The sequence below is a fragment of the Eptesicus fuscus genome, chromosome 13, assembly GCF_027574615.1.
Source record: "Eptesicus fuscus isolate TK198812 chromosome 13, DD_ASM_mEF_20220401, whole genome shotgun sequence".
NCBI lineage: Eukaryota > Metazoa > Chordata > Mammalia > Chiroptera > Vespertilionidae > Eptesicus > Eptesicus fuscus.
In genome coordinates this window covers 78,076,083-78,103,007 of record NC_072485.1, presented here as the reverse complement: position 1 = coordinate 78,103,007, position 26,925 = coordinate 78,076,083, and the positions used below count along the sequence as shown (strand labels likewise).

The 26,925-nt window shown below is 58.8% G+C and overlaps 4 protein-coding genes across 5 annotated transcripts; 1 reads left to right on the top strand and 3 right to left on the bottom strand.

Annotated features, from left to right (window-relative positions):
* The first annotated feature begins 5,719 nt into the window (after positions 1 to 5,719).
* On the top strand, positions 5,720 to 11,100 carry NDUFV1 (NADH:ubiquinone oxidoreductase core subunit V1). The gene is made up of 10 exons (XM_008146858.3): positions 5,720 to 5,888; positions 6,892 to 6,974; positions 7,048 to 7,218; positions 8,166 to 8,349; positions 9,112 to 9,301; positions 9,646 to 9,858; positions 10,024 to 10,190; positions 10,471 to 10,552; positions 10,701 to 10,846; positions 10,951 to 11,100. Exons 1-10 carry the CDS (start codon positions 5,817 to 5,819, stop codon positions 11,035 to 11,037), a joined length of 1,395 nt encoding a protein of 464 aa, XP_008145080.2. The 5' UTR covers positions 5,720 to 5,816; the 3' UTR covers positions 11,038 to 11,100.
* A 341-nt stretch (positions 11,101 to 11,441) lies between these two features.
* LOC103291066 (double C2-like domain-containing protein gamma) lies at positions 11,442 to 17,046 on the bottom strand. 2 transcript variants are annotated; one of them, XM_054725541.1, is made up of 12 exons: positions 16,988 to 17,046; positions 15,239 to 15,341; positions 14,761 to 15,142; positions 14,525 to 14,604; positions 14,380 to 14,451; positions 14,059 to 14,168; positions 13,840 to 13,978; positions 13,657 to 13,707; positions 12,292 to 12,443; positions 12,107 to 12,188; positions 11,837 to 11,933; positions 11,442 to 11,757 (listed from the first exon to the last, which is right to left on the bottom strand). In XM_054725541.1, the coding sequence occupies exons 3-12, from the start codon at positions 15,008 to 15,010 to the stop codon at positions 11,624 to 11,626; spliced, it is 1,167 nt and encodes a 388-aa protein (XP_054581516.1). In that variant the 5' UTR covers positions 15,011 to 15,142; positions 15,239 to 15,341; positions 16,988 to 17,046; the 3' UTR covers positions 11,442 to 11,623. The 2 variants fall into 2 exon arrangements, with proteins under 2 accessions (XP_054581516.1, XP_054581517.1); XM_054725542.1 differs by lacking the exon at positions 15,239 to 15,341.
* A 75-nt stretch (positions 17,047 to 17,121) lies between these two features.
* Positions 17,122 to 19,214, bottom strand: NUDT8 (nudix hydrolase 8). Its single transcript, XM_008147023.3, has 4 exons — positions 18,874 to 19,214; positions 18,199 to 18,331; positions 17,533 to 17,610; positions 17,122 to 17,433 (listed from the first exon to the last, which is right to left on the bottom strand). Exons 1-4 carry the CDS (start codon positions 19,065 to 19,067, stop codon positions 17,200 to 17,202), a joined length of 639 nt encoding a protein of 212 aa, XP_008145245.2. The 5' UTR covers positions 19,068 to 19,214; the 3' UTR covers positions 17,122 to 17,199.
* A 1,066-nt stretch (positions 19,215 to 20,280) lies between these two features.
* On the bottom strand, positions 20,281 to 26,745 carry TBX10 (T-box transcription factor 10). The gene is made up of 8 exons (XM_008147022.3): positions 26,739 to 26,745; positions 23,728 to 23,995; positions 23,541 to 23,642; positions 22,988 to 23,159; positions 21,832 to 21,987; positions 21,475 to 21,542; positions 21,133 to 21,227; positions 20,281 to 20,708 (listed from the first exon to the last, which is right to left on the bottom strand). Exons 1-8 carry the CDS (start codon positions 26,743 to 26,745, stop codon positions 20,419 to 20,421), a joined length of 1,158 nt encoding a protein of 385 aa, XP_008145244.2. The 3' UTR covers positions 20,281 to 20,418.
* Between the last annotated feature and the right edge of the window lie 180 nt (positions 26,746 to 26,925).

Below are 26,925 nucleotides of genomic sequence, written 5' to 3'. Positions count from 1 at the left end.
AGGCCTCACCACGAGGGGTAAGGAACTTGGAATCGCACCGGAGTTCTCGTGGGGATTCTGAAACATGCCCACAAACACTGTACGGCCTCCCCCGGAAGCTGGGCGGGACCTGGGAGAGACAGGCTCCTCTTATGCCCCCTTGTACCCACAGGCAGGGGGCTCTGTGCCCATGTCTACCACATGCAGCGGCAGAGGCATGCATATACCAGAAGTTGGTGTGTGACGGTCATGGCATCATGAACACGTTCTTTAGTGTTAAGTAAAACTGATTCACCATATGGAGAGCAATCGCTGGGTCCTTACCTCACGCCATATACAACAACAAACGCCAGGTAGACGAGTAGTTCTCAGCTGGGGGTGCAATCCCAGATTACACTGGGCAATGTCTGAGATATTGTTGTTGTCACAACTTGTGGGGTGCTACTGGCACTTAGGAATCCTGCCAGACACCCTACAGTGCACGGGACAGCCGTCCAACAAGGAATGACACAGCCCCAAATGTCCACAGTGCAAGACCGAGAAACCCTGCAACAGGGTGCACGTACACGTGACAGAGAGAAATAAAATACTACCGGAAAAAATGTGAGGAGTTTCTGTAGGGCCTTGGGCTGGGGATGAAGTTCTTAAACGAGGTCGCCAAGTGAATACATTTTACTACTTACCCAAACTGAGGATTTCTCTCTTTAAAAAAAAATAAAAAAATAATATATATATATATATATATATATACACATATATATATATTTTATTGATTTTTTACAGAGAGGAAGGAAGAGGGATACAGAGTCAGAAACATCGATGAGAGAGAAACATTGATCAGCTGCCTCCTGCACACTCCCCACTGGGGATGTGCCAGCAACCAATGTACATGCCCTTGACTGGATTCGAACCTGGGACCCCTGAGTCTGCAGGCCGACGCTCTATCCACTGAGCCAAACCGGTCATGGCTAAGGATTTCTCTTGTACAGTGATGGTTATTGCCTATCAGAGGATCAGATAGATGGTAAACACAAAAGAAATATTTGCAACCACCTGTCGTTTTTAATGTTGGAGTTGGCATTCCCACTAATCTTTCAGAATCCTCTCAAAGTTACGAATACCACAAAACACACACAAACACACACACACACACACACACACACACACACACACACACACTGTCTCTCATGAAGGTGGGAGACATGGGCTTCTATGCCCCCCTCCCCCAACATACACATTTATAAAGCGAAAGCAGGTGGGAGGTCAAAGATTTTGGCAACTAGAAACAACAGATGTAAAACTCTACAATAGGAAACAAGAGAAGGCGCCTTCCTTTCGATGGCTCTTGGGACATTTTCTGTCATAACCATCTATTATGCCTCAGAAAGTTTCAGAACTTCCCAGAGGGAGAGAGAAATAATCCAGACAACAGTCTCTCATTATAAGACCATAAAACAAACAAACAAACAAACAAAAAATAGAACCAGGAAGCAAAAGACCCTGATGTCCATAGCTTTAATATAAAGTTATAATAGTTACATTTGTAAATCTGTCTTAAAACGACTCGTGCCAGAGAGCAAATCAAAACCAAACTGCAGGGCTTCCAGCAAATCCTGGTGAAGAAACACCACATACGGGGAGCCATGGCCTGCTGGTCCCCAGGACTCCAGCTTGGTCATTACTCCTGGGATCTGACGGAGGCTTCACAGCCTTCCCCACGCCCGCCCCCGCCCCATCTCCAAAACGGCGTGGCCATTCTTGGCCCTTTGTTTGTCCATCTAGATCTTAGTATCGGTTTTCCCAGTTCCATGAAAAGTTGTGATGGGTTTTGATTGGAATTCACAGTGAGCTTATAGATGAAATTGGAGATGTGACATCTCTGTGCTGTTAGGGCACATCCCCCCACACCCCCACCCCCACCCCCACCCTGTGAGGCCCTGAGCAGCCAAGGGGCTGGCGGAGGGGAGGGGCGTGGGGTTCAGGAAGGAGGAAGAAAGCAGTAAACACTGGCTGTGGCGTCATGGCCCCTTGCAGCACCGGGGTCCCCGCCATATGTCCCCTGCAGCTCTGAGTGTTGGAAATTGGGAGGAAATTGGCTTTGTCAGGTTTGAAGTGGTCACAGGAAAGAAGGATGTGAGGGAAGACAAACAGCTCACCTGTGTCTAATAATAAACACTCAGCAGGTTTTCTTTTTGCTGATTTACAAGCCAGGCGTTTCTCAACACTGAGCTCCTAGGAATGGGAGGATGAGTCTCACATTTCTACCCGTTTGGGATTAGTCAAGGGGCTGTGAGCTCTTTCTGTGTCTATTATCCCAAATAGCCATCAAGGGCTACATGGGATGAAAAAGAACAGACTGAAGCCTTTGTGGCAAAAAACCAACGTGGGGGACATTCCAGAGACCTGGACCTGCTCTGTTGAACGTGGCTTTGCTGCCAGGAGGTGCCGGGCTGGGTGGGCCGAGGGGACTGGACTGGTGCCCGGGACCTCTGCCCAACTGTGTGACCTCACAGGTTCCCCCTGGTGGAGAGTGCAGGTAGTGCCCAGAGTTCAGGACAGTGTGAGCCAAGGAGGGACCCTGAGGCACTGGCCGGCTAACAGGGAGGGTCTCAGGGCAGTGCTAGGTCTGTAGAGCGTGTGAGGGCGCCCTCCGCTGGAGAGCAGGGGGACATCTGGCCAGGTTCATCGTGGCATTGCTTCCCCAGAGGCGCTCACCTTTTTCCCTGTGTGCACCCCACCGGTCACAACTGATCGACTCTACGTTCTCAAGTGTAAATTAATGGGGGGAAAGGGAAGATTTCTAGTTCAAGATAGCAGAGTACAACCTGAAATCCATCCTGTCCTTCTCAAACACATCAAATTTAGAGAAGAAAAAACAATGAAATCTCTGACACACAGAAAAGAAAAAGGCAATTCTGTGTGGACTTGAAATAGGCCTCTCTCTGAAGGAAAGAAATAGGGAAAACTCTAGCCCGTGACTTAGCCAGGAGGCAGGAACACAGCCTGGGTGAATGCACAGGACTTGGGCCAGGCCTTCAGTCTGGGCCCAGCTCTGGAGAGCAAAGCTGAGAGCCCCCTGTGACAGGCCAGTCTCCACCAGCAGTATGAAGTGTGTGTGTGTGGGGGGGAAGAACCAAAGATGCCCTCCTTGTCATGTCACAAATGGAGTCAACTCAGAAGATCGGAGTGCAGAATTTGGGAGGGAAGGAAGGCCAGACATATTAATTAGCTTTTTTTTTTTCCTGGGGGGGGGGGGGGAAAGAAATTTAGTTATGACTGTTAGAAATGTAAGGAAAACCACTAAAAATAGAAATAAAATGTATGGGTGTTCAAAATTGGCTCAAGGAAATAAATAACCACAAAAGAAATGGAAACGGTGATCAGATCACCCCTAAGCAGAGGCCACAGCTCCAGGTGGCCTTACATGAGTTCTAGTCACGCTTCAGGAAATGGTTCATTCGTATGCTCAGCAAACTCCTGTGATGTTCAGGAAAAAGGTGGAAAGTGGCCCACCTCACATAGGAGAGCTCACTGCTGTCACCACTACTCAACCGTCGTCTGAAGTTCTTAGTTGGTGCAAGAAGGTAAGGAAAAGAAACTAGAAAAGAAACCTGATCTTGGACAGGAAGAGATTCAACTCTCATTCTTCTCAACAATATGATCATCAGCATGGAAAATAGAAAAGCTTGAATGGACACACTTTTATAACAGGGGAGTCCGTTAAGGGATCCAGATACAGACTCAATAGAGGCAAATCAACAGTTGTCTACTCACAATCAATTGCCAATTAGAAAATGTTATTAGGCCCTAACCAGTTTGGCTCAGTGGATAGAGCGTCAGCCTTCGGACTGGAAGGTCCCAGGTTCAATTCTGGTCAAGGGCATGTGCCTTGGTTGCTAGCACATCCCCAGTGGGGGGTGTGCAGGAGGCAGCTGATCGATGTTTCTCTCTCATCAATGTTTCTAACTCTCTATCCCTCTCCCTTCCTCTCTGTAAAAAAATCAATAAAATATATTTAAAAAAAAGAAAATGTTATCAAAACAGATATCACAAAAGCATAGAAGTGCAAAACATCACACAACATTCCTGTATTTAAAAATGTGCAGATTTTTTTAAAAAAGAAAACATCCTAAATGTTTAGTGAAGGACCTAAAAGATCTGAAAAAATGAATGACATCCCATTCCTAGGTAGGAAGACTTAATATTGTACAGATTGGATCTTCTCTAAATTAATCTGCAGGCCAGTGTATATAGCCCAGCATTCTTTGGGCATTTGCTGTGTGTCAGGCACTGCTCACTCACGGTTCCCATCCTTCATTTCCCACTAGAGGAAACTGAGGCACAGTTCCAGGGTGCAAAGAAGGGATTGGAGGGGCCCAGATGGGAGGCTGGGTGACTTCAAGGAGGCTATGCAAAATCCAGGGAAAGCTGAGGGGCCATGGCCATGGGGCAGGGCCTGCAGGGGAGTGTTCAGAAGGCAGAGTTGGCAGGATGCAGTGAATCTGGGGAGATCTTGACACCTCCCCCATTGTGGCCTGGAGGCTGGTGGGGGAGGCAGATGATGACATAGGATGGGACAGGTGCAGAGGGAGAGGTGAGAGCCAGAACTTGGAACACCTCGGAGAAGGGCTTCCTGGGAGGTGACATGAAGTGGAGCCTGGCAAGCAGGTGGGTGGGGTTGGAGTGGGGGATGTAGGGTCAGGAGACCTCAAGCCACATTCTGGCAGATGCTGTGCTGGGTCGGCCACTCAGTGTTGCTGATACTCTATCCTCTTCTGAAAACAGGGGCTCTTCATTCCTACACCCTAGATTGTTGGAGGATTAACGAGATAACACATGGCAAGTGCTTGGCACACAGCCTGGCGCTGGATGAATGGGAGACCCTGCCCCTCATGCTCCATTTCCCATCATCCCATGTCCAGCCATCTCCTGTCCCAGGCTGCCTTCTCCCCATGGCCTTGTGTTCCCTTGACCCAATTAGAGAGGAATAAGGAAGGAATCCATCCTCTGGCTCCACCCTGACGCATCTGCTCCCACACCAGAGGGCGGCATTCGTGAGCTCAAGTCTGAACTCCGGATTAGCTGTGTAATCCCCAGATCTGTCTGGGCAATCTCTTTCCCCAGCCAGGAGAGGGGCCATGGCCGGGAGCCAGGACTGCTGGGCTCTGGGCCTGTTACTGCCTTGCCCATCTGTAAGACATTAGACAAGTTGCCATTGTTTTGGCGCCTCTTTTGGAAATACCACAGACATCCCACGACTGTCACATGTGTGTCAATTGTTCTGTAGGTTTGTGGTGCGCGGGGCACTCTGGGAAGAAAGGCCTGGATCTGACTCCAATTTAACACTCTAAGTGGATGCCCATGGACAAGGCATGAAGCCTCCATGGGCCTCAATTCTTTTCATGTATAAAATGGAATTAACATAGTCATGAGGGTCAGGCCGTTTTCTCCTCAGGAGCTGCACACCGAATGCTGAACCTATAGAACGTGGAAAACACCAGAAACTGGCAGGAGGCGACGCGCAAGGTTTGTTTACTTGAGGTTTGAAAGGCTGGGTCCGTTGTCCCAGGTAGCAAGTGCTTACCAGCCCGGCGGTAGAAGAAAGGCGGGTCGGACTACATCTCCCAGCAGCCCCAGCGTTATTCAGGCCACTTCCGGCCTCTCCGAGAGGCGGGGCGAAGGGCGGGGTGGGAGAGGCGCAGGGATGCCTGGGTGTGCCGCCGGCGCCGGGGCGCGTGACGCGCTTCCTGTGCGCCGCCTAGCGTTTGGGTCGCGCCGGTTCCTCGGCCTCAGAGCAGTGAAGGTGACAGCGGGAGGTGACTGTGCTGGCCCCCGCGATGCTGGCGGCACGGCGACTGCTCGGCGGGTCGCTCCCCGCGCGGGTGTCTGTGCGATTCAGCGGCGACACGGTGAGGCCCGGCCTGGCTCGGACCAGGGGTGTTCGCGGGCGGGTCTCGCTGCCGTGTCTCCGCGCGCGCTGTCCCGTGGGTCTGTAGCGCCTCCTGGAGAGCCCTCCTCGTCTCCCGAGTCCGGCAGGAAGGTAGCCCCTCCGGCATGGGTGTAGAAGGGGAACGGGTTCCAACGGGAGGCTGACTCCCTCCCGCCTCCGGCTTCCCTTAGGGAAGTTTTGAAGGTGGTGAAGCGTCCGTGCCTCATTTCTTTCTCGCCACAGCCTTGTGGGGCGTGAATGTGTCGTTGCTCCATTGTGCAGATGCAGAAAACTGGAGAGGGTTATGCACCGCCCGATTCCCCGCTCAGCGCTCTGCTTCCTGTGGTGGCTTTTAGGGGATCGGATCTGGGAGCCAGTTCCCCAGCGCTCTCAGTTGGAGTGCTCACCACTGGGTTCTGTAGAATTCCAGATCCCACCTCTTCTCATCAGTTTCATCCCAAATGGGTCTCCCTCCACCCAGTCCTAGTGAGACATTTCTTTTCCATCAGTAAACACATTTTGCTTCCAACATTGTTAGTAACATAAGGCCCTGGCTTAACCAAGGTTTCGTCCAGCAAGACAGCCATTACATTGGGCTCAGGGCAGTAGTATGCTGCTGTGGGCTTTGGCCTCGGATAGACCTCAGCTCAAATTCTATCTGCTGCTTTTGGCTATATGCCCTTATGTAAGTTCATTTTGTTCTGAGCCTCAGTTTCCTCCTCTGTAAACTCATTCCTGTCTCAGGGTTATGAGGAAGAAACAGGGTTCTGGATGTAAAATGCTTAGCCCAGTGCCTGCTGAACAGGACGTGGTTACTAGGGGTGGTGGTATCTATGATGCTACCGGGGTTCTAAGGCTTAGGCTCCTACCCTCTCCCCAGCGCAGCCCCGTCTAGTCAGGGGGACCTAAGAATCTGTAGCTTCTGGCCTGGCCCCTCACGACCCCAGAGCTCTGCTGGGCTTCCTGACCCTCTTTGTCCCCAGGCAGCGCCCAAGAAAACCTCCTTTGGCTCCCTGAAGGACGAAGACCGGATCTTCACCAACCTGTATGGACGCCATGACTGGAGGTGAGATGGTGCCCTGAGCCTGGTGGGTCGAAGGGCACGGCCTCCCCTTCACCACCTTCCCTACTCTGCCCAGGCTGAAAGGTGCCCTGAGTCGGGGTGACTGGTACAAGACAAAGGAGATCTTGCTGAAGGGGCCTGACTGGATCCTGGGCGAGGTCAAGGCCTCTGGCTTGCGGGGCCGTGGCGGCGCCGGCTTCCCCACTGGCCTCAAGTGGAGCTTCATGAACAAGCCCTCCGACGGCAGGTGTGTTCAGAGGCGGAGACGCGGTTGCAGGAGAAACCTGCGGGTGCTTTGGCTTACCCAGGGCTTTGGGTTGTTGCCTTGGAGTGAATGAAGTGGAAAAATGTCTCTGGAGCTTAAGTAGGTGGGACTCAGTTCTCGCTGGTGTTCCTCGGGGGAGACTTGAGGGTAGCAGAATCAGAACAAGATTTTTTTAAATCCTCACCTGAGGATGTGCTTACTGAGTTTAGAGAGAGAGGAAGGAAGGGAGAGCAACATCGATGTGAGAGAGAAACATCAACCAGTTGTCTCCCTTGCACACCCCTACGGGGGATCGAACCTGCTACATAGGTATGTGCCGTGACTGGGAATTGAACCCAAAACCTTTGGTGTACAGGACAGTGCTCCAACAAACTGAGCCGCCTGCTCAGGGCAGCACACGATTTTGACTCAGGCGACTTAATTGATCAATTCCTAGCTCTGCCTTCTAATCATTAAGCATGGGCAGTCTCTTGGCCTTTTTGAACCTCAGTGTTCTTTTCTTTAAATGGATATTATCTTTTGTGGGGATTAAAGAGATAATGTTTGTATAGCTTTTGGCCTGCTCATTGGTCAGCACATAGAAAGCAAATAATACATGTCAGCTACCTTGCCTCCTTCTGGCCTCAGTGATATGGTGGAGGTTGAGAAAGCCCTTTGTGACCAAGAGCAGAATTTGGGCTCTTGGGAAAGCACAAAGAGACATTTGGACAGCAGAACCAAGACCTTTCCTGTCAAAGGTCAAAGGTGGGATAGACAGTGAGTTTCCTGTCATTGGTGGTGAGCAAGCAGAACCCTGGGAACATGTTGGGAGGGCAGAGAGGGATTGGCTGTCAGAGGAGACATCTTTGAGGCTTGGCTGGGAGAGTGGGGGTTGAAAGACCCTCCCTGGTGGCCCTGTAGCCTAACTGACCTGCTGGCCCCCTGTACAGGCCCAAGTATCTGGTGGTGAACGCGGATGAGGGGGAGCCGGGCACCTGCAAGGACCGGGAGATCATGCGTCACGACCCCCACAAGCTGGTGGAAGGCTGCCTAGTGGGGGGCCGGGCCATGGGTGCCCGTGCAGCCTACATCTACATCCGTGGGGAGTTCTACAACGAGGCCTCCAACCTGCAGGTGGGCTGGGGAAGGACATCACAGAGGAGGTGGTGCTCCGTGTTCTCACCGCCCACTTCCCCAGCGGCGTCATTCTTAGATTTTAGCGCCTGATCTGTCCGGGTCCCACTGGGAGAGTGCTGGCCACTCCTGCGTGTGTCAGGATTGGGACGCGGCTCCCATAGGCCTCCTTCTCTGGGCCGCCCAGTACACTCCAGAGTCTCAGCTTGGGAGGCTTTCCGTGGCTCCATGACTTCTCGCGTGTGGGTGGGCTGGGGAACTCATAAGAGGGCTATTTCCTGCAGAAGGGTCAGTGGTCAAGGGGTGATTCTTAGCCTGGTGATGCCTGTGGTACAGGGCCCACGTAGTAGCATCGTGTATAAAATGTATTGTTATTACATACTTCAAAGTTAAATCTCTAGGTTCTTTCCTCTCTTGCAGAAGCAGTACTTATTATGACGATAGGAAACCACACACACATGAGAAAAATCTCACACAGATCCACTACCTAGAGAAAGCACTTGCTAAATTTTTCATTATTCTAAAATCTTTCTTTTAAAAATAGATGTAGTTGGAGAATTTTTAAGTTGTTGTTACAATGGCATATACACTGTCCAAGTCCTCCCTCCCTCCCAGAGCGTCCTCCATTCCTGTCAAAAGGGGGCTTTTGCCCTGGATTTGGTGATGGGCCTGTTTTCTCCCCTCTCCTCTGCCCCCCGCACACACAACAGTATCCCCAGGCCCTTGGGGACAGTGACCTCACCTCTCACCCTTGTCCCACAGGTGGCCATCCGAGAGGCCTACGAGGCTGGTCTGATTGGCAAGAACGCCTGTGGCTCCGGCTATGATTTTGACGTGTTCGTGGTGCGCGGGGCTGGGGCGTATATCTGCGGGGAGGAGACGGCGCTCATCGAGTCCATCGAGGGCAAGCAGGGCAAGCCCCGCCTGAAGCCGCCCTTCCCCGCAGACGTGGGTAAGATCCGGCCCAATCCTGGGCCTTGTCCTAGGTCCTGCGGAATCCGGGACCTGGGTTCGGGTCCCCGCTGGTCTTAGGAAATTTCTGAGTTCCTTCTGCACTGGGGCCAGACACAGGGAGTAGGTGGTAACAACATAGAGGATCCACCATTGTCACCTCCTCAGCCCCCCGGGAGCAAAGGGCAGGGTGGTGAACAAGGCAGTGCAGGGCCTGCTGGGCTTTGGGGTCCGGTGGGGATGAGAATGATAAAGCAGTAGAAGGGGGCACTCTGCCATGGGAGCAGGACCCTGGGACAGACCCATTGCCAGGAAACCCACCTGATTTGTCCCATTTCCTCACAGGAGTGTTTGGCTGCCCCACCACCGTGGCCAATGTGGAGACAGTGTCTGTGTCCCCCACCATCTGCCGCCGAGGGGGTGCCTGGTTCGCTAGCTTTGGCCGCGAGCGTAACTCGGGCACCAAGCTGTTCAACATTTCTGGCCACGTCAACCACCCATGCACCGTGGAGGAGGAGATGTCGGTGCCGTTGAAGGAACTGATTGAAAAGCATGCGGGTGAGGCCTGGGGCCTGGGGCAGGGCAGGGCATTCGTGGAGAGAGCCAGGGCTGGAAGGGCCTGGGGCTGGAGCGGGGGTTGACAGGCCCTGGGCTCAGGACTAGGCACGTTTGCTGGCCCCAGCCCTGACCACCCATCATTTTGGGGACTGACTGGTACCCCAGGGGGTGTCACGGGTGGCTGGGACAACCTCCTTGCTGTGATCCCCGGCGGCTCGTCCACCCCACTGATCCCCAAGTCCGTGTGTGAGACGGTGCTGATGGACTTCGACGCGCTGGTGCAGGCACAGACGGGTCTGGGCACGGCTGCGGTGATCGTCATGGACCGCTCGGTAAGGGCCGGCCCCCGCTTCCCACCCAGTCCCCACCTCCTGCCAGCCTGCTTGGTACCCCTCCCGTGGCTGCTCTGAGAACTCTTGCCAGCTCTTGCGTCCCAGACCCTGCAGCCCGCGATACAGATGGGCAAGGGGGCAGCAAGGCTGCGCTGAGGCAGGGTGCCACGGAGAGTGGGCAGTGCAGGACGCCCAGGGAGGGTCGGGGAGTCAGAAGGGGCTGCTTCTGGGGACTGAGGCTCAGGCCTTGGGTCCCGGTTCACTGTCCTTGTCTCTCCAGACGGACATTGTGAAAGCCATCGCCCGCCTCATTGAGTTCTACAAGCACGAGAGCTGTGGCCAGTGCACCCCGTGCCGCGAGGGTGAGCACCAGGCAGGGTGGGGCTTTCTCTGGCTCACCCTGGGCCTGGGTTGGGAGAGGTCAAAGGTGGAGTGGGCTCTGGACCCTGAATAAACAGATGCTGCCGGCCTGCTGTGGCCTCTCTCAGTCTCTTCCTACTGTGGCTGCAGGCGTGGACTGGATGAACAAGGTGATGGCCCGCTTTGTGAGGGGGGACGCGCGGCCGGCCGAGATCGACTCCCTGTGGGAGATCAGCAAGCAGATAGAGGGCCACACCATCTGCGCCCTGGGCGACGGGGCCGCCTGGCCCGTGCAGGTACTCACTGCCCTGCTCTGTGGCACTAGTGTGGGGTTGCTGAGAGCCCAGGGCCTTGGGGATTTTTAGACCCTGGTTCACACAGTGCCCCCACCCCTTCCCAGGGCCTGATCCGACACTTCCGGCCGGAGCTCGAGGACCGGATGCAGCGGTTTGCCCAGCAGCACCAGGTCAGGCAAGCCGCCGCCTGAGCCTGCTGCCCTGGGCTGGTGTCCATCATCCAGACGGCGGGACAATAAAGCGAGTGCTGCCCACTCTCCTGTTGCAGCTTCTCTGTGGCCTTGCTCTGCCCCTGCCCCTCAGGTCCATTACTCATGGGGCCTGTTTCCCAGATGGGGAGGCTTGGAAAGGGTAGGCCAGCTCAAGGTCATGCCGTGAATCCAGACTTTGGCCTCCTGTGCGTCAGTGAGTCTGCCCTAGACCATCCTGAACACCCAGCCTTCAGTGCAGGAAGCTGGGGTGGGCAGGAGGGGAAGCTGTGGCCTGGGGTCCACACCTGGGCCCTTGAGGGTGGGGACAAGGAGAGCAGGGTCCAGTTTGCCCTGTGAGGTGATGGGCCAGGAAAGAATAAGCTTGGTTTAGTCTGGATTGGAGGAGAGGTTTATTCCTGCTTCCTGAATTGGCACTGGGCACATTTGGAAGGGGAGGAGGAGGGAAACAATTTGCCTAGGGGCTGGGCATGGTGGGTGAGGCAGCCCTGGTTCCTCCCAACTCTGTGGAGGCGTCTGGGTCAGTTTGGGGGAGGAGCAGTGAGCAGGGCCGGGCTAGGTGCCCCAGCTAGTCGCTGAGCTGGAGGGGCGCACTACCGTCCAGCGGGTGCCACAGCTCCAGCCGGTGGTCACTGTGGCCCAGGCACTCTCTCCAGTGCCGCTGGCGCTCCCCACTGGCCCGGCCACTCAGTTGCACCCCGCCTGGATTGGGGGATAGGAGTCAAGAGATGTGTGGGAGCCCCTTGGGCCCCTCACCCAGCTCCCCTGCATTCCCACTCACCAATGAAGTCGTTGGCTGTGCCCAGGTCATAGTCCCATACAGACACCAGCAGGGTCTTCTGGGCCAGCTCCTCCCTGCGGCCTGCGTAGAAGAACTCCTGCCGGGAAGGAGACAGGAAGGAAGGAAGCCTCGGGTCCTTCCCAGCTTCAGAAACAGGCTTAGGCTGCTGCGGGCCTCAGGTTGGCTGGGACCTGTGTTCTCTGACTGAGGCAGGATGCTGACTCCCCCACCCCAGAGCAGCAGGACTGCCTTGGCCTGGCCCTGGCCTACCTCATTGAATTCAGGGTTCAGGGTCTTCTTTCGAACACTGGTCTTATATTTAGTTTTTTTCCCCACATTTGGATGCAGGAATCTGGGGAGGATGGGGTCGGGTTAGGTGTGTCTCTGGAGAGGTGAGCCCCAGAGGGACTCTGAGGAATCCCCATGCCCACCTGTCCACCTCTGTTGACACTCACAGGCGGACGAAGGGGTCCGAGTAGCCGTTGGCATCCATGGGGGCCAGGTGGGCGCACCGCAGCACCCCAACCAGCAGGCCGCCCCGCTGAGAGCTGTAGCACAGTGACAGCAGGATGCGCCCGCGCTCCTCCCCAGCCACCTCTGCCACCTCCTGCAGGGTAGGCTGGGGTCAGCCCCTGCGGCCCAGAGCCCACCCACCCACCAGTATCAGCCAGGGTGTGAGAGCTCAGACTGGCTGCAAAGAAGTTGGGCCAGTGATTTAACTTCATGGTTCAATTTCACAAACTCATGGACCTGGTGCCCTGGAAGGGAATTTCACGGGTCAGCTGTACCTCCAGAACCTACGAAGGGGAGGGGCTTGCTCAGGCCTCGTGACTGGGCAGGTCACATCTTTGCCATGAGAGGAAGGGAACTGATGTTGAGAGCCACAGACAGGCCAGGCACTTGCTGATGGCCTCCCACTGAGTGCCCACGCCACCCTCCTGCTGGTAAAGCCCATGTCTTGGGAGCAGCTCCGAGAGGCTGTTCTCCACTCAAGGACGTACAGGTCTTCCAGCTACAACACCCACCCTCCTCGCCCCCCACCATCCTGGGGACAGAGATGCCGAATGCCTTTTGCCACACTCGGCCCCTGGTGATTCCAAGAGGAGTCCCCGGGGAGGCTAGGAAGGACATGTTTCTCCCACACGTAACAAGGATTCGGTTTGCAGGAAGTCCAACCACCGTGCTAGCATCTAGTCCTTCCTGTGGGAGTGTCCCGTGGGCACCTGCCGTGCACCCCCGCACTGCAGTGAGTGGGACAGGAAGTGGGTGGCACAGGTTACCAGCCCCACGGAGGTGGGACTTGCCGGGCCTTGTTTAGGCATCAGCTGCAGTAACTTGTGGCTCCACTAGGGGGCAGGGCAGCAGCACTGGACCTTCAGTCTGAGAGGGGCTTGGGCCAGTCCTGCCTCAGTCTAGTCTTTGGTCTCCCCTGGGGCCCCTCCAGTTACTGTCACTGCCTCCTGACAAGCGCTTGTCTAGGGCTACCAGCCCCAGGAGTGGCACCCACGTTGACCCCCGGGAGCAGCCAGGGAGCCCCACCTTGTCCATTCTCGCCTGCCCTCCCAGCTGCTCTGGCCACAGACACATCCCATCAGTTTCAGCAACTGCCTCCAGGTGGCCTGGGTCTCTGCCCCCTGAGGGCTTTGCGTATCCCAGTGCCCCACATATCCTCCGGCCTGGCTGTTCCCCAGGGCTCTGAGCACTCACAGAACGTATGGGGGTTGGCCTCAGTTCCTCCAAGCCCACCTCACACCTGCCTGATGCCCGAGTACCCCAGGCCTGTCCCCTTCACGCCTGCTCAGTTCCACCGTCCTACGCACCTCATACAGGGACATGCCACGGGATGTGTCCAGGCTCTCCGGCCTCTTGGTCTGAAAGAGCAGAGCCGGGTCACCTTGGCCGGATACTGCCCAAGTTTCCCTCCCCGCCCCTCCCCTCTCCAGCTCCCCCAACACACGATTGCTGGACCCCAAAGCCCCACCTTGTGCGCTACCCCGACTCACCAGCCTCCGCTTCTCCAGACACACACTGAAGCTCCTGGCTCGGTTGGGCACCAACTTCCTCAGGGGCACCCGCAGCTCCCCCAGCGGAGGCACGCGTCGCCGCCGTGGCCGCAGCCGTGGGTCCTCACACACACACAACCTGGAGGCCACCCAGGTCAGACCTGGGCAGGCAAGCCCCCACTCCACCCTGTTCCCTCGTGGCCCAGGCTCAAGCCTCACCGCAGGGTCTTGCGCCCAGCATCCTGGTGGGTGAAGCCGTGATAAGTGAGCGTCTCTTCCCAGACAGGTCCCCTTGTGCCCCGAACTGTGCGCGTCCTCAGCTGGCTGGCCTGAGGGCCAGGCAGGGTGGGTCAGGGCCACCTCGGCCCCAGGGCCCCACCCTGGCCACCTCCCTCACAGAATCCCCAGTTGTGCAGCCTGCAATGGGAGCTCCAGGCCTGAGGTCCAGGCCTGGCGGGAGGATCCGGCCAGGACGGGTGGGTGTCCAGGGCTGGGTGTGTGGCTGAGGGGCAGCGGTAGGAGCCCGGGTCTTGCCCTCACCTTGCTGGCCCCTGGCAGCAGATTGGCTTTGACATAGGTGTCCAAGGAGCCTGAGGCTGGCGGCTTGAGGCCCTGGGAAGAAACAATAGATATGGGGCAGGCCTGTGGCCCAGGCCCACGCTCAGGGGCCCCCGCCCATCCTTACCTTGGCACGGTGAGCCGTGCAGTGCAGGGCGCTGTTGTCCGCATCAAAAAGAAGTGTGAACTCGAGGGTGCCCAGGGTAGCTAAGGGCAGGTGGCACGCAGGTCAGTTCCTCTTGCACCCTGCCCCCGTGGCACCATGCCTCCTGCCCTGCCCCTCACAGATGCCTGGGATGCCTCAGACCCCATCCTGGCTGCGCTGGGCCCACCCAGGGTGTCCTCATCCCCTGCCCCACTCACTGCTGTCGTCCGAGTCTCCCTCTGGCTCTGGGTCTGGCTGCGGCTGGGGTGCAGAGCGGACGGCGGGAGACACTGCAGGGTGTGGGTCTGGGCCACACAGGGCAGGCTCAGCAAAGGGGTAGAAATGCGGGAAGTAGTCAGAAATGAGGTGGATGGGCTGGATGGGTCCCGGGTTCACATCGATGGCCATGTGCTCCTGCATGCTCACCCGCTGTGGCCGCCTCCAGCCCGCTGCCTCAGTGCCCGCCATGGGGGCTCAGACAAGGGGAGGGGCTCAGACAAGCCCCCTTGGACTGGATATGAGGGGACCACACTGGGCTGAGACATGGTGCAAAGGCATCACTGCGGGTGCTGAGAAGGGTCCTGGGTGGCAGCCGGGGACCTGAGGACAGAGGGCAGGGTTGGGTGGGTGGGGAAGTGGGGGGCTTCAGCCTGGAGGGGGGCCCGGTGCGCTGGCGGTGCCTGCTGGGCTCCTTACCTCTCTGAGAGCTCCGCCACCTGCCTCTGCCACCTGGCTCTGTTCGCTGCTGGCACTGGGTGTGCGCTGACTGAGGTGACTCATCTGTGTGACCCAGGGCCTCCTGGTACCCGCGAGGGAGGGGGAGGGCGGAGCTCAGAGCCCACCTCCGGGGCTCAGGAGAGGGCACTTCCCTGCCCTCAACTCCGAGGGTCCCTTACTTAGCACGGGGCAAGGGGGCATCAGCCTCCCTCCGCCCTTGTCAACCCCTCCCCCTGTTCACATGCTGTGGTTATTTTTACCACCATCATGGGACCTGCTGCAAGGCGAGGAGGCAGGATGCCTAGAGGTGACAGGGGTGTGAGGGGCAATGGGAGGGGTGTGTGGGGATGAAGAGATAGGTGAGAGGGAAGGAGTGCAGGAGGAGGGAGCAGGTGGGGAGGTGAGAAGGGGCGGGGGTGTGGGGGCACTTTGGAAGGTATGGAGGGGTGCAAGGGGAGGTGAGATGGGAGGGCTCATGTGGAATTGGGGGGGTGCCTGGGAAGGAGGGGGCACTTGGGGAAGAGGGCATCTGCAGTCTGGTCCCTTTGCAGCTCAAGCTTTTTGGGACATGGATCAGATCACATCAACTCCTCTCTCCTTTTATGGGCTTGGGATAAAATCCTAACCCGTCACTGAGGCATGCCCCTGGGCACCCCCTCATCTCCACATTACTCTTCATGGTTTCCTTGAACACCCCAAGCTTTGTGCCCGTGCAGCTGCTGCCCCAACTGTCCTACCCTGCCCTTTGACCCGGCTCACTCCTGCCTTTGGTTTCAAGGTCACTCTCTGAAGGGGAACTTGGCTGGCTTTTACCTACTCAGCATTCCCTTTTCCCAGTGGTCCTTTGGGGGCCGCCCCCTTCCCTATTCCCAGCCTAGGGGTTCACCCTCCTCCCCAGGGCTGTGCCCCAGACCCTGCCAATCAATGAATTCCAAATCCAGCAGCCACAGGACAGGCTCCGGGAAGGGCCTGTGACCCAGCAGGCCAGCGCAGGGCGCTTCTGGCTTACACCAAGCAACTCTCTTTTCTGTTGATGGAACACTGGAGCCACCCTAGAGCTGTGGCTCTCCTCATCTCTCTGTGGAGTGGAGACTGCTCCTGGGAATGAGGCCAACTCGGTGGAAAGCACAGCCAGAGAGAGAGCCCCTGGATGCAGCCATGCCTGAAGCTGCGTTAACCCTCGATTCATAATCACCATTCCTCTTCTGGCCACGTCAGCCAGTGGATGGAGTTTCCTATCACTTGTCCTGGCTAATACTGCCCAGTCCACATGCCAAAGTCCAACTGTTCCCCCCTCAACTCTTTCACAGAACCCTGCATAATTCCACCGTTATTTATATGTGATCGTTTAATGTGCAAACACATGAGTATCTGGTCTAAGGTCTCCCCTAGTCTGAGCGCCCCCCTCAACCCCCCAGAGGTCAGGACAACATCTGCTGGTCCGCAGATGTGGCCCCAGCACAGCAGCTGGTGCATGGTGGGCGCTCATTAGTCATGTGCAGGCCTCCTCTCCAGATTCCTGCGGCCCAGCACGTGGTCAGCCAGGCACGGAGGAAGGAGCACACAGTGGCTAAGGGTCTGGGCTCTAGTCAGAGAGGGCCCGGTTCAAATCCCAGCTCGGTCAAGGTGTCTGTCCTCTCTGAGCCCAGTCTCACCAGCCAGGGACAGTGTCGGCCCCACCTCACAGGGCTGAGGTGAGGGTGAAACGAGAGAAATGATGCCAAGTACCTGGTGCAGGGTCAGTGCCCACTGCGGGGGGTGACAGTGTGCTTGGACAGAGGTGCCCCAGCCAGGAGACCAGCTGTCCCATGGGGTCTGCTCGAGGTCAGGGCCCTAGCGCAGAAGATGCAGTTGCCAAAGAGTTGGTAAAGGCTCTTTATTCAGTCCCGAGGTGGAGCTGGCCTGGCAGGGTGAGGGCAGGGGCTGCTGAGGACCAGTCTTCAGCCCCGCAGCCTCCACTCCCCAGGGATATCCAGGCGGGGCTGGTAGGCACCAGGTACCAAGACCTGCAGGGTGAACTCGGTGATGATGGCCGTGAGCCCCCAGACACGGTGCGGCCCGTGAAGGAAGACAGGCATTGTGTAGCGGAAGTGGCCGCCCTTGCAGAAGTGGGTATAGCCTTGGTTCTGCACCTGCAGCAGGTGGGCCAGGGGCAGTGCAAACACTTCCTCCACCTATGGACAGGAGGCAGCGAGACGGTGGACAGAGGACTGACCGTGGCAGCTCCCCGCATTGGGACAGCCCGGTCCCCCGGCACCCTTGCCCCTACTCACCTCCTCGGGGTTGGGCTGGAGGTTCTGGGGATCCAGTGGGCCCACACCAGCAAGCACCGGCACCACGGTGTTCCTTGCCTGGGCCAGGAAGGCAGGCAGTCAAGGGAGGCATGGCCTTGGCGGGCCTTTGGGGCTGGAGAAGGAAGACCCCACCCTTGCCATCCAGAGGCCTTTAGCAGCCAAGGCCAGGGCCATCTGGCCCCGGTCCTGCGTGGGGCTCCCTCCAGCCATGCTGACGGACTCGGGTTCCCATTCAGGCCTCTGGACCTTCGCAGACTGTTCCCTCCACTTAGAACAATCTTCCCTTACTTTTACTTCCCTACAATCTGCCGCTTGTCATTCCATCCCTTCCTGCCCTGTGGGGCCTTCCCCAACCCTCATCCACCAAACTAGACAGAGCCGGCTCACCCCAGAGCCACTCCCACCCGGAACCTGAGCCTCAGTATCCCTGTGAGAAGAGGATAAAAATACCCGGGCCCCGCCCTGATGGGTTGTGGGGGATGGAAGAGGAGGGACAGGCAGGTGCCGGCTGCTCACTGCATTCTACACCTGCTGGAGTCCATGACCATGCTCCTTGTCCCTGGGGTCCCCGTGCCTAGCCCAGGGCAGGCAGAGTGGGTGAATGGGGTAAAGGATGGCTGTGGCCTCAGAGCCTGGTGGGCTCACCTGGTCATATACGGGCTGCAGGACACCCCACACATGGTCCTCAGGCACAGCCAGGCCCAGCTCCTCCTGGGTCTCCCTCAGGGCCGTGTGCACCACATCCTGGTCAGCCGGGTCACACTTGCCACCTGGGAAACTAAACAGGCACAGGCAGTGTGGCGGAGGGCCAGTGACCCCTAAGCTCCTGCCCCGTTTACAGTGAGGCCGGCGGAAGCCTCAGGGCCTCTCCAGGCTCTTGACCTCCTCGAGCAATGGGGGTAAGGGAGAGAGGCCCTGGGACTCAGACATGCGAATTCTGTCTGTGGTAGCCCCCAGGCGCTGACATTGACCCTAGGGTGTCCCCAATTCCCGCCGAGGGCGGGGCCAGGGCGGGAAGCCGGAAAGCCCCGCCCCCGGGCTTTCAAGGCTCTGGGACCCAAATCTTCCTACAGTGGCCCGGAGAGGTGCCGCCTTTTTAAGAGGGGGTCACAGCTCAGAGAGAGGTGTCGCAGGCTCGACGTGATGCGGGCGCGCTTCGAGGGAGCCCAAGCGGCTCCCGGGCCGACGGGCTCTCCGCAGACCCATTCTACAGAGGCGGAAACCGAGGCCCGGAGAGGCTCAGTGCTGGGCCACGGTCCCAGCGTCTCCGGGGTTCGGCGGCCTCCTACCAGAGGGGAGAGGAGGTCCCGGGCGGGGTACCTGACGTCGCCCTTGTGCCTCCCGGCCAGGCGGCTGGACCGCAATGTGTAGAGCAGCGCCGGGACTCCGCGCACCGAGCACAGCGGCACGAGCACCGCGGCCGCTGCGGGCCGCGCGCGGAACCGGGCCGTGGCCTTTGCCAGCAGCTGCCGGCAGCGCCGCTCGCCCTCCGCCGACAGACAGTCGGGCAGCATGTCCGGCCGGGCGCCGCCGCTCCTGCCAGGGCGCCGGGCCGCGGGAGGCAGGGGGCGGGCAGCGCTCAGGAGCTCGGGGACCCGGCGCGGGCGGCGCAGGAATGGGCCCGGACGCCCCGCCCCGCCCCAGCCCTTGGGGCTCCGAAGTTGCCCCGGCGGTTTAGAGGCGTGGCCTGTGTAGGGGGCGTGGCTTGTATAGGGGCTAGGGGGCGTGGCCTTGCAAGGGGCGGGCTCCGGAAGGGAAGGCGGTGGGCGGGCCCGGAAGGGGCGTGGACCGGTGTCCTGGCTGCCCGCAGAGGGCGGCTGGGCCGGGGCGGAGCCGGGCTGGGTGGTTAGGCTTGTGTGTCCTCGACCTTCGGTCGTGCTCGGCCCGGGGACCGAACTCAGCCCTTCCGACACGGAGCTCAGGAATCCGGGTGTCTTGCTGCTGAGGCCCCCCCGGCTCCCGTCCCTCTGCACCCGGGTGTGTCCGTTCCTCTCCAAGGACCTCATAGGAACTGCTCCAAGATGGGCGGAGTCGGCGTTTAGGGGTTCTTGGGGCGCTCCCTAGGATATCAGGGCCGCGCCGCGACCTCCCGCTCCTAGGGACCCACTCCCGCCTGGCCTTTCCCGGAGCTGTCTCCCGGCGTTCTTCCAGGCCCCTTTCCCTCTCCTTTCTACTCCTTTCTTGAGGCGTTGGTTTAAAGGTCGCTTTCTCTAGATGCCGTCCCGTGTCAGTCTTGATCAGATTCTCAAATCCCTCCCCCACCCGACCTTGGCCCGTGTGGCCATTGCCTACTGTGGTTCTGTAACCCTCGGCCGGCCCCTGGCCCCTGAGGGCCAGACGACCCCAACCTGTGCCCAGCACCTAGACGTTGAGTGGCAGGTGTCGTCAAACCTTGACTTTGAGCAAGTACCTCTCCGAGCTGCAGTCCAGCCCTCATCTGGGCACGCGGGTAGGGAGCAGGAACCCCGCCCCCCACCCAGCCCTGCGCCAGCGGCGGCGCTGGGAGAGCTCTGGGTGTCTGCAGCCCAGGCTCTGGCGCTGGAGTGTCCCTGAGCCCTCCACCCTCAGCCCTGAGGACGGAAGTGCTCTGACCACCCATGCCAAATGGTTTAATGTTTGGGGTAAGGAAGAGGGGGAGCCGGGTTTGGAGGAGTCACCCCCAAGGCAGAAGGGGACAGGTTGGGAGGTAGGAGGCCTGGCTCCAAGCCTGGCACCATCCCAGCCTTGCCGTGATTCTGGGCAGGTCACCTCCCTCTCGGCTTCTGTGTTCACCGCTCTCCTTGGGAGGGGAGGGGTCTCTGCAGAGGTGAGGCTGGAGGGCGTGGGGTCCAGGGTAAGAGGACTCTGTCCACAGGGTACCCATCATCACTGAGGGTCCTGGTGAGACCTCAGGCACGTGGCAGTGGGGGACAGGAGCCCCATCCCAGCTTGGAGGGACAGGCCCCCCTGATCCCTGTCAGCCTGGATATTGGGGAGGGGATATGGTGTGGGCCGGGCCCTTGGGATTCCAAGAGAGCTTGAGGCTCCAGGGTACAGGTCCTGATAGGCGAGGGCCCGGTAGGTGGCGGGGGCCAGCAGAGCCTCGGGGGTGGCCAGCAGCGGATGGTGGAGCCGAGCAGGGGTCCTGGAGGTGGGAGCCGGAGCTTTGTTGGGATCTGAGGGAGGAAGTGGCCTGAGTGAACCCCAGACCTCCCCTCACATCCACTCCTGCCCGTCTCGGCTTCTCCCACCCCAAGTTGCCCACCTCAGCCTTTGCTCTCGCTCTTGCCTCTGCCTGGAATTTCTTTCTCACTTTCTCCTTCCCAGTCCTGCAAGGCCCAGCTTGGGAACCACCTCCTCCAGGAAGTTCACCTGTTCACACCCGCCCGCCCCACCTCCACCCCCGGCTCAGAAACATGTCTCTACCCTGTTCTCTCTGCCCTCTCCCCAAATTGCCTAAGAAATCTCTGCTTCCCCTTCTGTCCACACAGGTGCCCAGTGGGCTTGCTGAGTGTGCCAGAGCCCCTTCTTGGAAGCCCTGTGGTGCTGCCCCCTGGCTTCTCACCCACCGTGTCGGCTCTGGTCCCTCTGGGGTCTAACCTTTCTCCTGCTCTGTGGAGCCTGTCAGCAGGCAGGGGCCGAGGCTGCTGCGACTCCGGGCTGGGACGCTGAGCAGGGGCTGTGCAGATGCAGTCCTGGAGATGGGCAGGCAGGGATGGGGGCAGGGGGGCAGGCAGGGATCGGCAGGGGGGCAGGCAGGGATGGGCAGGGGTCAAGGTGAAGAACCACGCCAAGGATCTGGTTCCGAGTCAGCCAATGAGACCCAGGACCAGTCAATGGGCGTGGCCCTCCTAAGGAGCCCAGCCCTAGCAGATGCCTGGGGACGGGGCTGAGGGGCTGGGTCAGGGCAGCGGGGCAAGCCTGACAGGAGTCAGTCAGTACCAGGAGTCCGGGTCACTCTCTCTAAAGCCCTTGGCAAAAGGGTTGCTGGCGATTTTCAGCTGCGTGATCTGCCGAGAAGAGAGTGACGTTAAGGGTCAGCCCTGAACTGGGGAAAGGCTGTGAGGCTCCAGGCTCCCCCATCCTTACCTCCCTGGACCCCCCAGTCAGGAGGCCCTGGGACCCGGAACCACAGTGGGTGTGAAGGGAGGGGAATGACTGGGCAGATGCTCACTGAGCTCCAGGGAAGGAGAGAAGGGCTGGGGTCTGTGTGTATGTGGCGACTAAGAGACTTGAGCCTCAGTCTCCATGCCTATGAAATGGGCTGGCAGGTGCCCCATAAGCTGTGGCCCAACCCACCCGGTGGTTCTGATACGCCGTCACGGCCGTGAACTGGGTCTCCGTGAAGACGAAGGACTTGAAGTTCTCCTGGGCATAGCGCTCGCTGTCCTTGCGCGGGTCCACGAAGACCACGTGGAAGCGGGGCTGGTAGCGGTGCATGGAGTTGAGAATGATCTGTGGGGGGACAGCAGGTGTCACTGAGGCCGAAGCCGCCATCCCCGGGGCAGGGAGTGCCCTGAGCCTGCTGCCGCCGTTCCTTTGCGGGTGGTTCAGGCCCCTGGGGTTTGAGCCGCTGCTTTGCTCTTTCACACCCACAGGTCGGCTGCCCGCCTCCCTTCAGAACTGTCCAATATCTGACCGCCTCGCCCACCCCAGGGCCTCTACCCCATCTGGCCTCCACCATCTCACCTGGGTTTCCTCAGCTGCCTCCTGGCTGCCTCCCTGCCTTCACCTGGCCCCTCTGTCCACTCTCCACCCAGGGAGCCACGCATGTCACCCCCTCCTCAGACCCCTCCTGTGGCTCCAGAGAAAAACCCAGAATCCTCTCTGAGCAGGTGAGCCTGGCCTAGGGCCTCTCCCCACCCCGCCCCCTCCTCGCTCCAGTGCAGCCACATGGCAGCGTCTGTGCGGTCCCCCAGCTCTCCCAACACTTCTCAGCGCCTCTGCCCACCCGCAACAGCTCCCCTTCTAGACGCACAGGCTCCCTCTGTCCTTCCCATCCTGCCCTCATCCTCCGCAGCGACTTCCTGGCCCCAGGGAGCAGCCGCCTCCCAGCCCTGTTCCTGGGGCCTTTGTGCTCCCGGCGGTTAACACCCCCTGAGACACCGCATCCAGTGTTTCCTGGACTTTTGCTCACCATCCGCCCCTCCCCCAGGAGGTGAGCCCTGTGAGGGCACCATCTCTGTCTGATCTACAGAGTGTCAACAGTCCTGTGTGACCTACCATGGGCCTGTCCATACACTGTCCATGAGAAGGACTGTGTTTGCTGGAACATTCCCACTCCCTCAGCCCACTTCCCCCACCTGCCTGAACAGTGCCCTCTGCGGCCCGGCCCAGCCTCGGCCAGGTGACCAGCAGCGGTGGGCGGGGATGCTGGGCAGCAAGGCCTGGCTCCCGTTCGTCAGAATCAGGCCCCTGACTAGGCCCGGCCCCGCCCCCCATGCCGGGGCCTCACGTGGCCGTTGTCGTCCAGCAGGTTGTTGGTCAGCTTGAGCTTGTCAAAGGACACGATCTGGCGCATCCACTGTGCGCCCTTGGCCGGTGAGTCGGGGTGGAAGTGCACTCGGCCGGGCGTGGCCGGGTCCGCCTTGCCTGCCACCAGCCAGGCCGAGCTGTGGAAGGCGTACCTGGGGGGCAGAGTGAGCTGGTGAGGATGCCCCGTCTGCATAACACAGCACCCTCACCTGCTGCCCCGGCCTGGAGCCAAGTCCGGCGGGCAAAGGGGCTGTTAGCGCCCCCAGGAGTGCCCACGCACTACCCCCATCTTGCACACGAGGAACCAGAGGCTCTGAGAGTTTCCTGTGGTCCCACCTGCTGTCCTGGGCTGGCCCACTGCCCGCTGTCGGCTGCTGGGCTGGTGCCCCTGCCACCACACTCCCCGCTGTTGCCCCAGGACAGGCCTCCCTGATGCTGCTTGATTGGCCCCTGCCTCCCCGGAGTGCAGCGAGGGGTCGACTCCCCATCTCAGCACCTGCGGACTGAGCCGCTTCCCCCCGAGGCCCCCACACCTGTATCTCTTGTCGTCCAGGGGCACGAAGTCCATGAGCAGGGCGTAGTCGGCCAGCGAGTCCATGCCCAGGATCTTCACCTGGAAGGTGGGGAACATCCTCCTGCGGGAGGGGGGTGCCCGCAGCCTGAGTGCGGCCCCAGCCTGGCCCGGCCGCACCCACATGCACACCCCACCTCCCCTCACACCTGCCTGCCTTGGTGACGATCATCTCTGTGCCCAGCTGGTTGAACTCCTCCCACAGAGCCTTCATCTCCAGCTGGACCGTCACGCTGGACACGTGCGGGTTCTTGGGGCCCTGCCCGGTGGGCTCAGCCATGGCTCGGGCCCCTGCGGAGCCAGTGGAAAGGCCTGATGGGAACGGAGAAACCAGCCGGGGCTCCCAGCTGGAGCTGCTCATGGGCACGGGGTAGGTCTCGGAAGCTGCAAGTACCCCAAGGCCCGCAGCGAGGAAGGCTGGGGAGAGAGGACAGAAGCATGGACCCTGCTCGCCCCCACTCCACCGAGCTGGCCCTCAGCCTCCAGAGGCTGCATCTAGGTGCCTCTTTCTCCAGGAAGTCCTCCCTGACTGCCAGGTCTGTGTGTTCCCACAGTTAACGTGACTCAGCATCACCTCGTAAGGTAAATAAACGCTCACTTATCGATCAGAAGGTAGGGGAGGGTGGGGGGAAGGGGGAGAGATCAACCAAAGGACTTGTATGCATGCATATAAGCCTAACCAATGGACACAGACGGGGGGGGGGGGGGCAAGGAGGGACAAGGACACATATTAATACCTTAATCAATAAAGAAAAATTTTAAAATAAATAAAATGCTCCTGACGACCGGAGACCAGGCCTGGCTGGCTCCCCAGAGGATCCCTGAGCTGCCAGGTGGCCGCGAGCAAATTGCTTCACTTTCACTTCCCTGAGCCTCAGCTTCCACAGCCATCTCCAGGGCTTCACAATGCCTGGCTCACAGGGCTGCAGGGAGGGCCTGGGAGGACACCTACGGGGCCTGGCACACAGTTAGCCCTTCGTAATGACACGTTTTACAGATAACGGGATGCCTGAGATGTGGGGATGGGGTGGGGGTGTGTCTCAGCTCCGTGGAGACCCCACGGCCTTGTCCCGCCGAAGAAGAGCTGAGCTGAGAGGAGACCCCCCACATTACCACGAATTGCTCTTACCGTCTCTGACCTGAACCCCCCCCCACCACCACCCCAAATCCTGCCTCCGGGAGCCATCTGTCTGCTCTGGCCTCCTCACTTTTCTCTCAAGATCCTGCCTTTTGATCTGCAATCCTGGCACAAGCCTTGGCCAAAAGCTGTGTCACCCTCCACCCTTCTGGTTAAACAAAAAACATCCTAACTACAATGATGGGATGTTTACACCCACGAGGATGGTGATTAGCAAAACAATAACAATAACAGAAAATTATGTGTTGGTGAGGAGGCGGAGCAATTGGAACCCTGTGCCCTGCGGGTGGGACTGTAAAACGGTGCCGTCGCCGTGGGGAACAGAATGGTGGTTCCCAAAAAACTAATCTTAGGATTCCCACATGACCCAACCACCTAACTCCTGGCATCTACCGAAAAGAACTGAGAGCAGCAGCCCCGACAGGGACGGTACATCCTGCTCACGGCAGCACTGTTCACAATAGGCAGTGGCGGAGGCAACGCAAGTGTCCGTGAATGGATAAGCAAAATGTGGACTATCCAGACACTATTCATTGTTCTCCAGCCTTAAAGAGAAGGAAGCGCTGCCCGGCCAGCGTGGCGCAGCGGTTGAGGGGTGGACCTATGAACCAGGAGGTCACGGTTTGATTCCCAGGCAGGGCACATGCCTTGGGTTGCAGGTTCGGTCCCCATGTGGGGTGTGCAGGAGGCAGCTGATTGATGATTCTCTCTCATCAGTGATGTTTCTATCTCTTTCTCTCTCCCATCCTCTCTGAAATAAATATATATAGAGATATATATTTTTAAAAAGAAGGAAATGGAGGACATATGCTGAGTGAAATAAGCCAGACAGAAGGACAAATACTGTACGAGTCCACTTACAGGAAGTCCCTAGAGCTGTCAAATTCGTAAATAGAAAGTAGGACGGTGGGTGCCAGGAGCTGGGGGAGGGGAGGGGAAGTCAGTGTTTAAAGGGGACAGAGTTTCAGCGTTACAAGACGCAGAGCGTTCTGGAGATGACGGTGGTGACGGCTGCACAACAGTGTGACTGTGCTTCAGGCCCCTAAACTGTGCATTTTAAAATGGCAGTTTTAATTTTACGTACATTTTCCACAATTAAAAAATTCAAAATAGAAAAAAAAAATCCTGAAACACAAGTGATTAGTTAATAGCCGCCGCAGGAGGAGCCGAGGGTCTGGTAACACCGTGGGACCCCCTGGGCAGAGGTAGAATATCGGTGTCAGGTGGATGGACAGACAGACAGATAGGTGGGTGGAGGGAGCGTCTGAAGAGCCAAACTGGCCACAGCTGGCGCTGAGGAAGCACCTGGTAAGAGTGTGGGGCCTCGGACTACATTGGAGAAGGGGCATCTCGCTAAAGCCCCCGTATTCCTGGGGTCGGGGGGTGCGTGGGGTGGAATGTCCGGTCTGCATACCCCAGCGGGGCGTGAAGGGTGGATAGACAGATGCCCCCCATCCTCTGGGACCAGGCCATCAGGTGGGCAGCTGCAGGTGTGACATCCAGGTATGAGGCCAGCCCCCAGCGTCCACGGTGGTGGGTCCCAAGGGAGAAGCTCATGGCTTTGCTGGGCCCGGGGGCTTCACAGGCTGGTCACTGGCCCCCAAGTCTTCTCTGAGCCCCCTGCCCCTCCCAGTCAATGTCCCGCCCCTCAGTGCCCTCAGAAACTGGAGCGGGGGGCCTGTCCTCAGCCCAGTCCCCCTAAAACTAGCACCGCTCAGGTCGGGAGATGCCAATTTCCCACAGGCTGCAGGGGCGAGGCCCGGAGAGGGGAGGGGACAGGCCCAAGGTCACCCATGCCTGATAAGGCTCTCACCTCCCAGAAGCAGCTCTGACCCCTGCCTGTCGGCACCCCATAATTGCACCTGGATGGCTGGGAGTCCATCAGCCCTGCCCTGACAGCCTGGGGTGCCCCTGCCTCACCCTCTTGCCCGGGGCCCGGGTCCAGTGGGGTTTCCTTGGTCCCTGCCCTGCCCCACTCACTCCAGAGCCGGAACCCGCCCACACTGGCTGCCCACACTGTACCTGCCATGCGGACGGCCTGGCTGTCCAGGAGCAGCCCGGCTCAGTCCGGGCCCTGCCGGCCGGGGCTGGGGCGGGGTGGTCAGCCACTCCTGGTCTCCTGGTTCATTCAGCGCACAGCCCGTCTCTCAGGTGCTCAGTCCGTCTTCGGTCTCTTGGCAGGACTGTCCTTTGCTCCTCAGTCGCCGGG

Bases quoted from the DNA above. Each gene is read 5' to 3' on its own strand.
- NUDT8 (XM_008147023.3), bottom strand. From the start codon at position 19,067: ATGCTGCCCGACTGTCTGTCGGCGGAGGGCGAGCGGCGCTGCCGGCAG. The intron at 18,332-18,873 runs GTACCCCGCCCG...GTGCCTGTTTAG, and splicing joins AGGCACAAGGGCGACGTCAG to TTTCCCAGGTGGCAAGTGTG. The intron at 17,611-18,198 runs GTGAGCCCACCA...TTCCTGGCCCAG, and splicing joins TGCAGCCCGTATATGACCAG to GCAAGGAACACCGTGGTGCC.
- TBX10 (XM_008147022.3), bottom strand. The intron at 21,228-21,474 runs GTACTGACTGAC...GCCCATCTCCAG, and splicing joins GAGAGTGACCCGGACTCCTG to GACTGCATCTGCACAGCCCC. The intron at 20,709-21,132 runs GTTAGACCCCAG...TTCCTCCCTCAG, and splicing joins CTCCACAGAGCAGGAGAAAG to ATCCCAACAAAGCTCCGGCT.
- LOC103291066 (XM_054725541.1), bottom strand. From the start codon at position 15,010: ATGGCGGGCACTGAGGCAGCGGGCTGGAGGCGGCCACAGCGGGTGAGC. The intron at 14,605-14,760 runs GTGAGTGGGGCA...ACCTGCCCTTAG, and splicing joins GGGAGACTCGGACGACAGCA to CTACCCTGGGCACCCTCGAG. The intron at 12,189-12,291 runs GTGAGTGTCAAC...CATCCTCCCCAG, and splicing joins TCGGACCCCTTCGTCCGCCT to ATTCCTGCATCCAAATGTGG.
- NDUFV1 (XM_008146858.3), top strand. From the start codon at position 5,817: ATGCTGGCGGCACGGCGACTGCTCGGCGGGTCGCTCCCCGCGCGGGTG. The intron at 6,975-7,047 runs GTGAGATGGTGC...TACTCTGCCCAG, and splicing joins TATGGACGCCATGACTGGAG to GCTGAAAGGTGCCCTGAGTC. The intron at 10,847-10,950 runs GTACTCACTGCC...ACCCCTTCCCAG, and splicing joins GGGCCGCCTGGCCCGTGCAG to GGCCTGATCCGACACTTCCG.